A 17,364-nucleotide genomic window follows, 5' to 3' on the forward strand; every position below is an offset into this window, starting at 1 on the left:
CACACTAGTAGCATTAAGAGATCTGTCCTGATCACTTATACTTGCAGGAAACAAGCTTCAAATCTCAATAAAACCAGTATTCTCTGTTTATATATGGAGTTGGATCCCAAGCAGAAGAGGAAAAAACATACAGACAACATTCTTATTCATACTTCAAAATACGAATTCACAAAGCAATAATTGCAAACTGCATTTAGTTCATAAAAATACTAAAATGTATTTCATAAAGTGGTAGAAGACACTCTATTAATGATTAAGCAACAATTGATAACTAACACTTAATATACACTATAACACATATATATTATAACTTAATATACAATATAACCTTAAACATACCGTATAAAATAATCATTTCTTATTAGCAAAAGATGTTGGAGAATAGAAAGAAAGTATCCTTCGGCACTAGTGTCCTTAACTGTATTCCATACCATGTTGTAAACATCATTTACTTCAGTAAAAGAGTTAAGGAGAACATCAAACGGTAAAAAACATTCCAGTCAAATGTTCAGTCAAAATGTTGTTTTAAACTAAAGCTACATAGAAAAATTTTTATTATATATATTCTTTTGTTCACGTTTCTCTTGCCAATATCAAAAGGATATTCTAGTTCAGATCTAATATCTTCTAAACGATGAGAGAATTCAATCATGTCTTCTTCCTTGTGCTCATTGAATACCTTCAGCTGAATATCTAGTGCTTCATTTTTAATACATTTCAATTGCTGCAAGGAAGAAACAGTAGAAAGATTGGCAAATTTAGCATTTCCATAAGGAAATAAGCCTCACCTTTTTAGTGACTTCCATGAATCTACATTATTTCAAAGTATAAAATGAGTTAAGTTTAATATGTATAATTTTAATATGCAAAAGGTAAACAGGGCTTCAATTGGCTTCACAAGTGGCTGCGTTACATTCTGCTGCCTGTTCTAAATCAAAGCTATAAAAGATTAAGGATTCAGCATACGCTTAAGAGAGCACACTTCACCTTTTCATTCTTATTTTAAGATTGATTCTAATATCTAACTGCTTAGGCTCTAACCTAATAAGATGCCCTTGAGAATAATGTATTAGAACTTGTTCTCCGTTTCTCCTCTCAGACTCAAACAGTCCAGTAATTTTAATAGCAATACAAAGGGAGACGACAACGTGCTTACTGGCAGTATCTCTTTCAATCCACTGCGGATAAATTCATTTCTGATGTGAAGCCTAAAATCCAAATCATCGGGAGATGTAACAAGAGCATTGATGAGTTGCATGCAAGCTACCTACAACAGAGGAAAAACAACATAGTGTTATTTCTTAGTTTTCAGTGTTCATAAAGAAAAAAAGACAAATCAAACTACTAGTAGCATGCCATCAATCCATTACAATCCTGTAATTAAGATACTCAGATCTCTAGTCAGCCACAAGCTAGGGATACCATAAACAAGTTTACAAAATTCCACAAAAATCAAATATTTTCTCACTCTTTTGAAGTTGCCATTTTTACAATTAAGTCCATTTGCCACAGATGTCTTGATTAGTATAATTCTCAACATATAAAAAATAGTATAAATATAAATTTTTACACATATATGTATACATAGTGATACAACAGAAAACTGTGAAGGCTAATGTCTATGTATACAGTGAAAAAAGTATTAGAAGACATAACACTGATTTTAAACTAAAGTGAATCTAAAGAACAGAATGGTTTGATTATTTTTCCTTCTCTGCTAAAATCTTCTCTCTTTCAGTGTACTCAGCTTCATAGAACACTTGATGGGAAGCAGTTTTTCAGATCAACAGCAAGCAACAGGCAAACTGATTTCTATTGTCAACTAGCAAGTCGTGTCTTTTCCAAAGAATGGAGAGATATATTAGAAAAACCCATAGCTCACAGGAACAGGAATTAACTTTCCAGAATCACAGCCATTTAGAACAACAGTAAATTATTATTATAATTAATCACAGGTAAAGGCCTGCTGAGATAACATTAGTATTTTCTTTTTTAATTTATATGATCTGTAGGTACAGGCAAAGATTACAGAAACAAGGAGTACCCAGAGAAAACAAACTTCAGCAACACTTCATCAGATGTTCTAAGTGTGCATGAAAATAGCTCCCACACTAGAGAAAGACAGAATCTATCACAGGTTCAGTGGTTGGCAGAAGTACTTCCAAAACAAATCCAACGATTAAGTCATAAAAGAGGATTCACCCAACAGGTCAGAACAAAATCCAAAATCATTTTAGTACTTGCTTCCGGATATATGTTTAAAAGTACACTGACAAACAGGAAAATGACAAAGGATATTTTGGGGGTGATCTGGAAAACTACAGCCTGGTAAGCTTGATCCTTCTACTGTGGAATTATACTGGAAGTATAATAGAACTAAAGAACAAATTCATTGAATAGTATGACTAATTGCAACATAAAGAAATGAATAATATGGATAAATCATAGAATCACAGAATCACCAAGGTTGGAAAAGACCTAAAAGATCATCCAGTCCAACCGTTCACCTATTCCCAATAGCTCCCACTAAACCATGTCCCTCAACAATGTAGCATGGAAAGGGACCTTGGTGTACTGGTGAACAGTTGGCTAAATATGAGCCAACAGTGTGCCCAGGTGACCAAGAAGGCCAATGGCATCCTGGCTTGTACCAGGAATGGTGTGGTGAGCAGGACTAGGAAAGTCATCCTGCACCTGTACTCTGCATTGGTGAGGCCTCACCTCGAGTACTGTGTTCAGTTTTCAGCACCTCAGTGCAGAAAGGACATTGAGGTGCTGGAGCAGGTCCAAAGAAGGGCAACAAGGCTTGTGAAAGGCTTGGAGAATATGCCCTACAAGGAGCAACTGAAGGAACTGGGTCTGTTTAGTCTGGGGAAATGGAGGCTGAGGGGAGACCTTATTGTCCTCTTCCAATATCTGAAAGATGCTTACAGCAAGAGCGGGGTTGGTCTCTTCTCACTGGTGACAGGTGACAGGATGAGGGGAAAATGGCCTCAAGTTGTGCCAGGGTAAGTTTAGGCTGGATATCAGGAAAAACTTCTATACAGAAAGGGTTGTAAGTACTGGAATAGGCTCTCCAGAAAGGTGATTGAGTCACCAGCCCTGGATGTGTTTAAAATCCATTTGGATGCAGTGCTCAGGGACACGATTTATTGGAGGGTTGTTAGTTAGGGTAGTATGGTTAGGTCATGGTTGGACTTGATGATCTTTACGGTCTTTTCCCCCCTGAGTGGTTCTATGATTCTATTCTATGATTCTATGGCTCTGTGAAGCAAAATTCTTTCTCACAGATTCATGGGACTTGTTGGAAGGCTCAAGCAACAGGCAAGAATGCTCTGACTGGCCTAAGTTTGATCTTCAAAACAGAAAAAGTTTGTAAAATATCAAAATCTTTTATAAGGATAAGAAAAGAGTTTATTAAACTATAAGCTTCTTTAAAAAAAATAATAAAATTTCACACAATAACACAAAAAAGTTAACCTTACGTGTTCAATGTGAATTGAATAAAATCTACAAGTATTTGTTTTAACAGTACCCAACAGAAGACAATTTAAGACTCTCCTGTTGCATAATCAAGCTTTTTTGGAAACTGAACAAGATATTTGTATCCAATATTTGTCTGCCATGACCTTTAAAATCTTGTTCAGAATAGTTGTTGCAGCCTTCAAAGAAAAGTCTGCAAAAAGCAGAAAGAGTGCAGGTTATACAAGAGGAAACAAACCCAAATTACAAAAAATACCTCACTTAAATTTACTTCTGAGTAATGTGCTTTTGGGAAAGTTAGATCTCAGGAAGAAATATCAAAACCAAGAGAAAGAGAAAAATATCCCTCATACTTGTTGAATAGCTTGATGAACGGCAGCTTGCCAATAGGCAGTTTCAACCAATAATCCATTGGAAGATTCAAGAAGTAAGACAGTTTTTTCTGTTCTGAAGTTCACAGTTTGAATAAAATATATTAATACTCTTACTCTGTTTGAAGATACGTCAATAAAACAGCAGCAAGCTTGGTATAAGCACAAGACAGAACTCAAGAAATAGAATTATTCTTATAGAAATAGAATTATTATTAGTTTCCCAATACAACACAGTTGAAACTTCAGATATCTACACTTAGATGTCCATACACAGACGAATGCCACATGTAGTTAAACTCCTCTGCTGAACTCCCATTGTTCTCTGATTGATTCTATAGATCTTTACAGCACAAATGGAGCGACTAGGGCACTCTAGGATACATCATCATTACCAACTAGGGACCCAATTCACAATCTTAAATACAAATATATAGTACACATTCAGTGTACCCCACCTGGCTTCCAAATGCCAGCACAAAAGAGTGGGAACCTCTGAAGGAAATGTGTTTATCTGCAAGTACTGCATACATTTGTCTAATACACAAAGACATCTGACATGTTGTGAAAGTAACTCAGAATGCTCAATGGCTTACTTTATTTGAGAACTTTTCTTCTTTTTTTTTTTTTTTTTTAAGAAAGCTTGTTTGTTTTTGGCCTACAATTTTGAATAACTAGCATTCTACTTTCATCTTCCTCTTTTTTTGCTTAGGAGGAAGGAAGTCTCAACTGCAAAAATGAATCAGAAAAATAAAAACTAACGCCTTTTTTTTGTTTGTTTTGGTTTTTTTGTTTTTTAAATTAAAGATGAAAATATCAGATTGTGACATACCCATTTTAAAGTAGTGCTAAATCTGTTTAACAGTATGCTTTAAAAATTCTGCAAATTTAAATATCAACTGATATTTATAATTCTTAAATTACCAGAAAATATTATTGACCTCAGACCTAACAGTAGTCAGACAATGAGTTTACTCCTTATTACTAGTTAAAGAAATACAGTTGAAATGACAGACATGGTAATTCCTTCCCAAAAATTTAATCAATCAATTAATTAATTAATTCAAATTCCAGAAATTCCTGAGATGGCTTACTTCTGCTGTGTTAGATTGGAAACTTATTTGAAATAAGTTGTTTCCTAACACATTCACTGCCTGTTCACAGTATTTATCAGAAGAAAGCATCAACAGGCCTTTCAGGTCCTTCTGTCCAATCTCAAATGCTGCAAATAAAGGGTAAGACCAAAGAGAAAACATCTTCTACACAGTTGAAAGAACCTCTTGCAGAAGAAAAAAGTAATTCTTACAGACAATTCTTTTCAGACAGACAGATAATTAATTTTCTTCAATTATTTGTCTGTACATGCAGAATTCCAAGCAGTATCCACTCATGAGTTATTGTCTTCTCTGTTCCTAATTAAAAATTGAAGGACAGTAGTCCCAAATGCAAAATTGTTCCTTGACAATTCTCAAAGTACTTGAAGAAAATGCTGTGATGCCCCAGTTGACAGCTCTATAAATGTCAATTCTTGGTACACAGAAAAATCAGTCATTACTTGCACTTCAGATGAGTGGGCCCAAACTGACAATACAACAGCATTCTTTTACAGTCAATTACCTTGAATGAGATTGACAGTCTTTTGAATTTTTCAGTCATGGACAAAAAGAGGCAAGGCCATGTCCACCATGTCCATCTAAAAGACATCTCATCTTCAATAATGAAGAGGTACTTCTGCTGAACTAGCAAGAAGTTCAGTGAAGACAAGTGAATTAACTTCCTAAGAAGTCAGAATTCATTGTGATCAATACCTTTTGAAAAAATGGTCTACAGCTACAGCCAATTCATCAAAAGTTTAGATTCTGCAGACCTTGAGAAGATGCCTGAATAAGTCCAACTATTTTTTGCTCTAATACTTAAAAGATATACAGTAATATACAACTCTTTGATGGGCCTTCTAAAATTCTGTTGCAATGTCAAGAACTGTAATTTCTAAGCCCTCTTTCCCGGGCAGGGAGAAGAGCTTTGCATGGATGATCACTGAGTTCACCTAGAATGGCAACAATTTGAATGTTTTCCTCTATAATAAAGTAGACCAATGAGATAGATACATTCCATTAGGTGAGAGCTTACAGCTCGAAATTTGAATCCTGATTTTCTCTGCATTCTCTGAGGAATGCTGTTATTCTTCTCAGTTGCACACAAAGATAACATAACTGGTACTTTCCTCATGGAAAGTGTTGACAACTCAGTAGCTCACAGCAGCTTTTCCTCATACAGACATGATTACTAATATTGAATAGGTGGCTAAGCATCATCTTATTTCACATCTTGAGATAAGAGAAATGCAGGAAGATTTTCAACTTCATTTTTCTCACTTTTATCAACAGTTGTAGAAAGGACAAATGATAATATAGATTTAATTAAATTTTGTTTCCTAATACTTAGCCAGATACAGATTTGGCTTTGGTACATACTTTACTAATTTTCCTAAATTGTTTCCCCCTGCTAATACTAAAATATTCTTAGCAATGAAATGTTTTGTCCACACAAATGTACATTTGCACATTTACATGAATCTTAAATAATATTATCAGTCTCTGCATTTAGATAAGGTGTGCTTTGCTCGTATTAGTTACTAATTTATGGAAAGAATCTCATTAGGACCAAATGGCCAAGAACTGCCAAGTGTTTCAGCTAACCAAAATATCATAGGCCATGTTATTAGATGAAAAAGAAGGATGAAATGGTATTCTCTGTCGATTTATAAATACTGTGAGGGTAATGTTAATGATGAATAGGAAAGAACTTTGACATAAAAATACTTCTCAGTAAGTTCAATATTACTTCTGGCTGTAGCTTTTTTCTCAAACTAGGATCACCAATCCATCTTGAACCAAAAATATGGAAGTACTCTTGCTGTACTTGCTGATAATTCTTATGAAAGATCAAAAGTAGAATATCCTTTGTTTTCAGCCAATAAAAAAATAGATATATTGAAATTTCACTGAAAATACAAAAATTAACATACTAAGGCTTCTCATAAATTCACCTTTCAAGCAACAGAAATGTTAGTCAACTTAAAATTGAAAAGGTCAGTTGTTAGTGTCAAATTCACTTGCTACAAAGCAAGCCTATACATATCAGGCAGATAATCAAGGCAAATATGCCAAGTAACTGACAACTGTAAACTTTTGTCTCATTAAAACACTGTCAAATTAACCACTAGGTCAATGTCATCGTTACAGAAGTTTACAATTGATTCACATGAGAAGCCTTACAAAAAAAAAAAAAAAAAGCAAAAAAATAATAAACAAACCTAGCTAGCATTTTTACAGTCTGAAAAAGAAAAAAGCTTTTTAGATGAAAGTGTTCAAATGCAAGCTTAACTCCAAAAAATGTGAAATTTCATTAAGTTTCTATGACCAGAAAGCACAGTAAATGGAACATGTTAGCTATTTGCAGAAAATTTGAAATCCTCAATAAATCCAAAGTAAGTTAACAGATTATTTAAGTACTCTAATTGTAATATATAACTGTCAGTTTTAAAAATTCTGTTTTCCTCTGTATCAGAGGACAACAAATCCCAAAACAAGGAACAATACAATTCTACAATGCTGTAACTAGGAGAAAATTATTTGTTTAATATCAGAAGAGCAGTCCTAGAAAAATAAGGATTACTGCACAGTTAACAATCCAGCTGAAGTTTCTGCACTGATTCAGTTATCTCATCAGTGCTACCTCACTAAGGGAGTTGAGCATCATTGTACATACTAAGCATGAATGCACTCATAAGAAAGAGCTAACTGCTTAGAGAAAATCAGCTGTAACTATTTTTTATGCTGTACATCAACTGTCTCAACTGCCATTCATATTGGTATCTATCTATTTATCAAGCGGGCTGCTTACCAACAGCTGTTCACAAGGGACTGTAATATTTGAAGCTTATTCACAAATGTTGATCTAAAATAGCTATTAATTGTTTACATGCTTACAGAACTATAGAGGTCTTTATGCATAAATTTCTAAAAAATGCGAAAGATGATTCTTGGCTAAATTAATCGTATGTACTCATTTATTTTCTTTGAAGCAGCAGATACGCTAAGGACTGCTTTTACTGCAGTTTTGGTGTGCTTTTTAAACTATACAGAAAAAGGATTTAAAGCTTTTTTTTTTTTTTTATAATCAGGTCCACATGTGAATATATGCAACTCTGAAAATCAAAAGGAATGAAAATAAACAAATAAACAAAACAAAAAAAGATCCAGAAAAGAAAAAAAAAAAAAAAAGAAAAAAAAATGCACGAAAACCAAACAGACAACAACAAAAAAAAACAAATTCCCAAATTCCTACTGCCTGCTATCTCCAGGATGCTAAAACACTGAGCAAAAATTATACTCAACAGAGATGTAATAACTTAAACACAATTCACCCTGAAATCTAGATGAAACAGATTCCAAAGGAAGAAAGACATATAGCAGATTGCACACTTAAAACTAATGCTAAAGAACCATTAAGATTCTTGCAAAAGCACTAAAGATAGAAACCCATTACTGTGAGAAACTTGTGTCTGATCTGCAGGTTCAAAAGCCTCAGAACACAGGAAGGAAACTTGTCTTACAATGTACAATTTCCCTGTGCAGTCCCTTTCCAGACCAACTACAACTGAGGATCAAAGTTCCTTCTCTTCTTCCTCCTGACACACATTCCCTCCTTCAATCCCTCTTTCTCACTCACATTTACTGTAAGCAGAGCCTTATATAAAGGACCACAAAGCCACTGCCCAAAAGTGAATTTGTCTCATCACTGGAACTATTTCTTGCTATGGCAACAAGATTCTGAAAAATGACTTGCCATCAGCTCTCATATGGGAAAGAAAAATGGCAATACCTATAAACAAAACCTTTCAAAAAAGGAAGTCAAGTATCTCTTCGCCAATCAAAGTAATCCACTTTCCTTTAATCTTTTATACAATCTTCCATTGACCTACGCTCAGCACAGACATAATTTTTATTCTAGAACGCACTTCAGAAAACAAAGTATTTTGGTAGTGATTTTTACAATACTGGAGACTAAAGAAAGGCAGTTTATTACTCAACAAGTTATATTACAATTTGATATCTAGACTACTAAAACGACTGAGAAAGCAAAAGCAATTTTTACTATCAGACATGAACTGTTTAATACAAAAGGTGACAGTGGAGTAATACAACCATTTCTTCCAAACTGCAGATTTATCTCCTGCCATCGTGGCAAAATTCAGAATATGATACGAAAAATTTTTCATTCACCCAAGTTACATGAAAATCAATACGAGTTACTATTCACACTAATAGAATAATGACTTATAAAGATTGCTCAATTTTACTATAAAACTTTGCATCTTTCTGTATTTCTATATCTCAACTGAAGCAAACTGAAAATAAGGTGAAAAGTTCTTTGCTTTCACTGTGGGTGAAGGCAAATAAAGTGAAGTAGATATGAGAGACAGATTTCATGTTCATTTAAAAATTATTTTTTAAACACTGCTAAAAATTCTTGTTTTCTATGAATATTTATATTTAATTTCAAGCTAATATCATTAGAGATTAGATACTTTTGCATTTAATACATAACTCACGCTTTACTTTAAAAGGCAGTATAACTTTAATTCAAAAAATCTGTAAGATTTGGGTAAGCAGAAGAAAGCAAATTCAACCACAACATCATTATGTTTCTCAAGACTGAATCTTCCAATAATGCATTTTCAAAGATTACATTTTTAAAAATATTCCCAAATTGAACCTTTATTTAAAACAGTATCTCTTCTTCTTCAGTATCCCTTTTTGTAATGCAGAAAAATATATAAAACTATATAAAAATATATAAAACTATAATAATATATAAAACTTGCTTGTTGTAAAGACTATTGGTGCAAAAAATTGCTTACTTGCAGCTGAACTGAGTTATCCTGAAGTCCTTCTACGATAGGAGAGAATCTATCAACATTTCTTTCCTCTGCTGCTGCTGTTATAGCTTCCAAAATTTTTTCAAGGCTATACAAAAATAAAAGCATTTCACTCAGGAGAGATATTTAACCTTCTTGTTCATTTGTCGTATCAAGAGTCATGCTGCCAGAACATTCACCTATTTCAATTTTAGGGTACAAATGTAGAAGGTTTAAGCATAGTTTACTTTGGAGACTTATGTAACCAAAGAGTGACTACTAGATTACAATGGCTAAAACACCTTAAATGTAATGTTAAAAAACTTCTAGGAAAAAAATGGCTGCAAAACTACTTCCATCTAACCAGTTCATTCACATGCCAAAAAAGAAAATTCTTACCAATACAACCATAAAAAAAGTTACAGATAAAGGTATTTTCAAAAATGACAACACAGTACAGATACTACTTTCAAGCATTAGTTGAAAAATTCAGCGTTTCATTTAAACACAATTATAATATAATCATCCCGAAATTACCTTACTCTATCTGGCTAAACGCAGTACTTACATGCTTTCTTCTCCAACAATGCACATTGCAGAAAGGAGTTTGACTATGTCTGTCATCATGTTAGTTTGCTTGGGATCAATTGCTTTGATCAGCAACAAAAGGCTCCTCTCTTCTCCCAGAATTCTTTCCAATCCATACTAAACAGAAGAAAAATACTTATAATGAGAGTTGGAAGGAAACCAAATGATAATATTGAAAGTCCAGTACAATATGACAACAGTTTCCTTGAGCATATATTTCAAATCATATTTGACTCTTTCAAATAAAAAAAAATAAAATTAAATGAGGGAAAGGTCAAAACAGGTCACTCATTTTTTAATGAGAGCAAACATCAGTATCAAAAGTTTATACTATTATGAAAGCAGGCTTCTGCAAATCGATGTGGTGGAAGTTTTTCTAGTCACAGCTGACCAACCCTCTGCTTCTCCAAATTACACACACACTGACTGATCGTGTACAATATCAAACTGAACAGCAGTAGAACAAACTTCCAGATTAAAGAAAATCCCATACCTTATTATTCATGAAGGCTCTTAAACACTGTATAACCTTATGCTGGCTTCTCTTCACAGCTTTGTCCTGGCTGATTAGATTAAAAAAATATATTATTGTAGTTAAATGCTGTATACATAATAACAAAAACTATCAATTTTAAAGAAAGTTATCCTTACTGCTTTGTCTCAACCAGTCTTTCCAAAACATCCAACAGAAGACCCAGACCTTCTCGGCCGAAGTTTTCTACCCAGCTAGGGAGAAAGGAAGACATAAAAACAATTGATATTTAAAATATTAATTAAAATAAATTAAATTTTTTAGAATAAATAAAAGCAGTATAACTTGATGATTTTATGACCTAAATTTGATCTTTATTCAACAGAGGATCAAGGGGCATTGCCTTCACTCCTTGGCCCAATTAGATTACCTTAAAAAAAACCAAAACATTAGAGTATCTAATGAAAATTAGAGAATCTAAACAACAAATGGTAAAGAAGGAAGAAAATGCCTACAGAAAATACAGAAATGTTTCCCTGAGATATGAATGCATGTGAATACTTTCAAGAGAACAAAATAAAAAATTCAGTTCTGACCAAAGCTAACTTTCATGAGACTAAGCCTTGGCAAGCTGTTTCTACCAGACAACTGCTTCACATTTCTGTTTATTTTTGGTCAAAATGGCTTGATACAACAAAGTTCTACTCTTCATCGACTGCCTGCATTACTGCAGCCATCCCCTGGCTAGCACCTCTTGGTCTTGCTGAAACAATGTTTGATCAATTACATAACCCTGCATTTCACAGACACTAACATTTGTAGTCATAACAGAAGACATGTCCTGCCTTTTATACTCCGCTGTGAGTTAAGGGAAGGGGATACCTGAAGACTCTTCTCTTCCCATAAGTGACAGGAAATATTTCCCGACAACTTTAGTTAACTTTCCATACTAATGTCATAAAATTTTAGATCGCTTACTACTAAAAAAGACAGAAATTCATTTCATAACAGGTCTCTCTTGACCCTACTCTTTCTTTCTCTTCCATGAAATTAGCGTAGTACATTTAACTATTAACTGATTACAAAATCATAATTAGAACATAAGATACCTAGCATGATACATATGTAATAGTTTCTATAATCACTAAAACAAAGATTCTGTTGTGGGTTTCGCAGCAATAGTTTCTGTGAATACTTTACAATATTTTACTTAAAAAGCTTATGCTAAAGAACCCCTTGTCCTGTATTAAAAAAAAAAAAAAATTGTCTTTCATGTAAAAATTAAACATCCATTCTGAAAAATCAGAAGTTCAACACCCCCAAAAAGTTTATGAGAATTAGGAAAAAAAACTACTGTTCACTGCACTAACATTACTTTATGTGTTTTCTCCATTGCATTAGGTCCAGCCAGCATGGGCTCATGAAAGGCAGGTCATGCTTGACCAGCATCTCCTTCTATGACCAGATGACCTGCCTAGTGGACAAGGGAAAGACTGTGGATGTAATCTACCTGGACTTTAGTAAAGTTTTTGTTTCTGTCTCCCACAGTATTCTCCTGGAGAAGCTAGTAGCTCATGGCTTGGCCAGGTATGCTCTTCACAGGGTAAAAAGCTGCCTGAACAGCTAGGCTCAGAGATTGGCAGTGAAAGGAGTTAAATCCAGCTGGCAACCAGTCACTAGAGGTGTTCTCTAGGGATCAATATTGGAGCCAGTCCTGACTAATATGTTTACTGATGATCTGGATGAGGAGATTGAATGCAACCTCAACAAGTTTGCAGATAACATTAAGTTGCAGGAAGGCCATACAGAGCATCTAAAGAGCCTGAACTGATGGACTGAGTCCAGTGGATGAAGTTCAACAAGACCAACTCAGGTCATGCACTTTGGTCACAGTAATGCCCGCCAACACTACTGGCTTGGGGCAGTGTGACTGGAAAGCTAGGTAGAGGAAAAGTATCTGGGGATACTAATCAGCAGCTGGGTAAACACAAGCCAGTAGCATACTCAGCTGGCCAAGAAAGCCAATGACATTCTGACTTGTATCAGAAATAGTATAGCCAGCAGAACTAGGGAGATCTTTTCTCTGTGCATGGCCCTGGTAGGGCTGCACACTTCAGTGTTCAGTACAGAACAGTACAGTGTTCAGTTTTAGGCCTCTTACTACAAGAAAGACTCTGAGGCACTGGAGCCTGTCCAGACTATAAAAGCAACAAAATGGGTGAAGGGTCTGGAGCTCATATCCTATGATGACTGAAGGAACTGGGATTCTTTAGACTGGAGAAAAGAAGGCTCAGGGGAGACCCCATCATTCTCTAAAACTATCTGAAAAGAAGTTAATAGTGAGACTAGTATTGGTCTCCTCACCCAAATAACTAGTGATAGGACAAGTAGTAATGGGCTCACATTGCACAAGGAGAGGTTCAGGTTAGCTATTAGAAAAACTTCTTCTCAGGAAGAGTGATAATGCATTGGACAAGCTGCACAAGGAAGTAGTGGAGTCATGTTCCCCAGAAATTTTCAAGAAAAGGGTAGATGTGCTACTTAGGGATAAGATATAGTGAGTATGGTAAAGATGGGGCAGTGATTGGACTAGATGACCTTGGTTTCCCAACCTCAATGATTCTATTATTTACACACTATTGAATGCAGTGGGTAAAAAATTATGTATCTGGGAGTAAAATTTATTTGTTGTCATAATACTTTATTATTATAATTACATTTGAAGAGTAATCAGAATTTTCAGATAACCTATAATAGTGGGACCTCATCAGTGACAAATAATAAGTCATTCTACTGCAAATAATACGAGGTAAGATGCAGAAGCTCTTTTGAAAGACAAAATATTTCCATTCTCATCACAGGAGAGGATTACAATGTTCTTTCTATTTGCTAGACACAGAACTATAGTGGACTTTTTAAATTATACACTAGGATCAGATGCTTTTATAAGTTTTTCGTGTAAATGTATAAATACTTTAAAATAGATTTTCTCAGCAGGGTGGTTTGTTCTGAAACAGATCAGGCAAACATTGATCAAGTATTTTGAGAATAACTGGCTATATCTGATCTAAAGATGATCCTACTTGATGTTTCTTACCATATTTTGTATTAGGTGAAATTGTACGCAGACACTTTATCACATGCCCAGCAGTTGAAGAGGCTGGGAATGATTCAGTGTGTAAGATACCATTGTGTTATTATTGTCCTTTCCTTTGCTTCCACAACAGAATAACAAATTACTTGCCCTATACCTGGAGGCAACGCAGCTTTTTGTCAGCCTGATAAAATACCAAGGTAGCTGTCAGTGTTCCGTTCTCAGTGCATTTTTAAAAAGTTCTCTTAATGGAATTATCCAAGTTTCTTGCAACTACTATATGAAAGGAGAATAAATAGATCACCAAATCACTTTTCATGAACTGTTTGTAACTATGAGATATTTATGTCCCCATTTATTCACCTCAAGAACAGTGATCAAGATCAGAGGATATATTTTGCTCTAGAGATTCTTTCCTTAGAGCCATAAGCTGTAATTTCAGTTTGTTTCCTTTGTTATTGTTTTGTTTTAAAGTACCAGGATAAAACTATTCACTATCACTTGATTCTTATCTTCTCTGTTAATTAAAAATATGCTTTACAAAAACAATATTTGCAGAAGGTATATAATCAATGCAGAAAAAGAAAAAAGGATATAATCATTCATTAAAACATACACATTCATTAAGTGGAAAACCTTGAAATGTGCACATCTAGAGATCCATTCATTTTAATCCATGAAGAAATAAGAATGTGATCAATCTTTGCACTATTTGTTAATGATGTTCAAATTCTGCATTACCTGACAGGATTACTAGTTAAGGACACACGAAGTGATTCTAAGCAAGTCACTAGTCTTTCATCTGTTGATCCAGATTTTAATTCCTGGATAAATTCTTGTGGTGAAATCTTTCGACTGTTCTTGAGACTTCCCTGAAAAACAGAAAACAAATTCATTTTTTATTTGGCATGTACAGCACTTGAATAAACCACTGATGACTAAACTTTGGTTTTGATCCATAAAATGTGGGAAAACAATATATTTTAGACCTAAGTCTGCAACTATTTGTTGTCCATACACTGTTTATGTTGAATGCTGATTACATTTTTGCCAATTTGTGATTAAGTTTATGATTGGTAGTCAAAAGTAGCAGACAGCAAACATAAAAATGCATCATGCACATAGGAAAATAAACAAACAGAACAAACAAACAAACAAACAAAAAAAAGTTTAAAAAAGGAGGGACTTGAACACTTTAAGCAGCAACTTAAGTTCTGAAAGATAAATCCCAGCTCAATACAAACATGACTGCTGATGCAATAACATGATATTTTAAAATAAGAATTTTACCCAAATTTTGCTTTTTGGATTCTGGTCTTTTTTGGTGGGTGGGGAGGCAAATGGGGACATGAGGGCACTGAAAAGAAAATGCTATGACAAGCTAATGCAGTGTTATAAAAGCAGTTTTATACAGACAAAATATTTCCTGTATTTCCTATTTTATGCAACATAAGCTAAAAGACAATTGCCTCAACTCATCATTAAATCATTAAATGAGAAATGTTGCTTAAAGTAAATTCAAAATATTAATGACCTTTTGGGAGGACACAGAATATCCAGTGTTTTAAACAAAACAACAGTCACCCTCAACAAAAACAGCCATAGAATTTGCAGTTAAAATTAAAAATCTAAGAAGCATTCACTATACTCTTAATAGCATTCACTCCTCCACACTTTTTTTTTCAGGGCAGATGGGGATGAGGCATGCAACCTATATTTGGGTTGACCCAATGGAAAGACTCATTTTGCTGGGAACTGAGGTATAGTTATGATATAGCATTAAAGACAGTTACTTAATAATACTTTATTATTATATTGGTTATACTGTGAGGCTGATTGGGCTTAAGTCAAGAGTTTAAGTGCTGAAAGTTATTCTTTCCTGTTCCTGGAAGCAAAGCACAAAAAAAAAAAAAAATTCTGAAAGAGATGAGATTAAAAATTAGTAAGAGTGGCTGACAGATTAGATGGCTCACTGACATTCAGGTAGATCTCAACAGGCAGCAGAAACATGCAGAGAAGGATCTCATGGAGTGTCTCAGCAGGAAATGCAAGCGATTATTACTTCCCAGGTGCACTGACATATGCTGGAGTCCAAACAGTCAGAATCTGACTTGCAGAGCTCTTGATGGGAACTCAGTTGACCACAGTGGAAGAGCATCACCAGGTAGTCAAGGGAGTTGAACTGACCTACTCAATCCAGCCACAGGAGTTCTTAGTGGGCCTAGCCAAATTCCTTAAAGGTGGTCACAAGAGCTCATTTGAACACAACCAGACAACTTGGACAGTGCATTATTTGTGAATTTTTTACTGTGATAGTGAACACGACCAGACTTACAGCATCAAACTGAACATCACTCAGAATCTAAGCTCAGCTGTCCCCGGCCCCAAGGATAGCTGAGAACAAGCTGGAATGCAGGGAGATTCATTTTCTGCCAACTACTTTGTCTTTTTCACACAACACCTATTCAGGTACTCTCTGGATCCAAGAGTTACCGCCAGTATACACCGGTAATGTTAGGAACAACACACCACCTTCTTAAAAATACATCTAATTGGCAAGAATATTCCAGGAAAATCTTTTCAAGCCCTGGATCTAAAACTGAAGTGCTTCCAAAATCATCCTCTTCACCAAGATAGTAACTTACATTTCCATCAGGCAAGCAGCTGAGCTTCCCTATAAGTATGGCTGTGTTAGAGCTCCACAGAGATGAGAAAATAACTGAAGAGAATCTCTAAGCCAAATGTAAAAGATCTCAAAAAACAAATTAAAAAAACTCATAACATTAAGAAGCACATAACAGATTTGATAGAATATGAAAGGTAAAAGAATGTTGTATAAAACTCTACAAATTAAATGCCTAAGGGGGATCAGTGACAAGGATTGCTGTTTTATTATTCAACAGCGTGCATACTGAACACATCCATCCTGGTACAATAAATGCCCAAACATTTTAAGACAAGACAGTACATACTCCTGAGTCTATGGAATTTGAGTTACAGCTGTGACATGTGTAGGTAATCTAAGTCACATCTCTGGTATAACAGTGGGTCAGGGGTGCAGCTGTGTGCAAATGCATGCATTCAGTTCCCTGTGCAGTTCTGGATCTCCTCAGCTATTCTCTGCATGGATGAGATAATGGAGTGGCTAGAGACAAGATGACCAACCGAAATCCTAGCAGCCGTCACAACAAAACATTTAACTAAATGTTACAGAAGTTCTCCTACACGTGGGAATTTCAAAAAGTCCCAGAAACTCTCCTGGCAGCTCCTGCAGTGCACAGACTAATTGATAAGCACTACTTGTATGCCTAAGCATATGGATTAATATCCTGGGTGGAGAACTTGTCATTTTCATTGACATATCCCAGCAGTTCTTGCTGTAAAACTGACCAAGCTGGATACAGTTAAGATACTTATAAATAGTTGGTAAAAC

General features: G+C 34.8%; 1 protein-coding gene across 1 annotated transcript in view; it reads right to left on the minus strand.

Moving 5' to 3' along the window:
• Nucleotides 1–17,364, minus strand: part of DIAPH3 (diaphanous related formin 3) — a gene marked incomplete at both ends in the record, with an annotated part of 225,786 nt that overhangs the window by 176,965 nt on the left and 31,457 nt on the right. The window contains 8 exons of the mRNA XM_079534573.1: nucleotides 340–456; nucleotides 606–724; nucleotides 1,157–1,267; nucleotides 9,781–9,886; nucleotides 10,346–10,482; nucleotides 10,859–10,928; nucleotides 11,017–11,091; nucleotides 14,673–14,803. Of these exons, the coding sequence (XP_079390699.1) occupies nucleotides 340–456; nucleotides 606–724; nucleotides 1,157–1,267; nucleotides 9,781–9,886; nucleotides 10,346–10,482; nucleotides 10,859–10,928; nucleotides 11,017–11,091; nucleotides 14,673–14,803 (866 nt within the window). The remainder of the gene's footprint in view (nucleotides 1–339; nucleotides 457–605; nucleotides 725–1,156; nucleotides 1,268–9,780; nucleotides 9,887–10,345; nucleotides 10,483–10,858; nucleotides 10,929–11,016; nucleotides 11,092–14,672; nucleotides 14,804–17,364) is intronic.

Source organism: Tetrao urogallus (assembly GCF_951394365.1).
Source record: "Tetrao urogallus genome assembly, chromosome: 1".
In the NCBI taxonomy this organism is placed as follows: Eukaryota; Metazoa; Chordata; class Aves; order Galliformes; family Phasianidae; genus Tetrao; species Tetrao urogallus.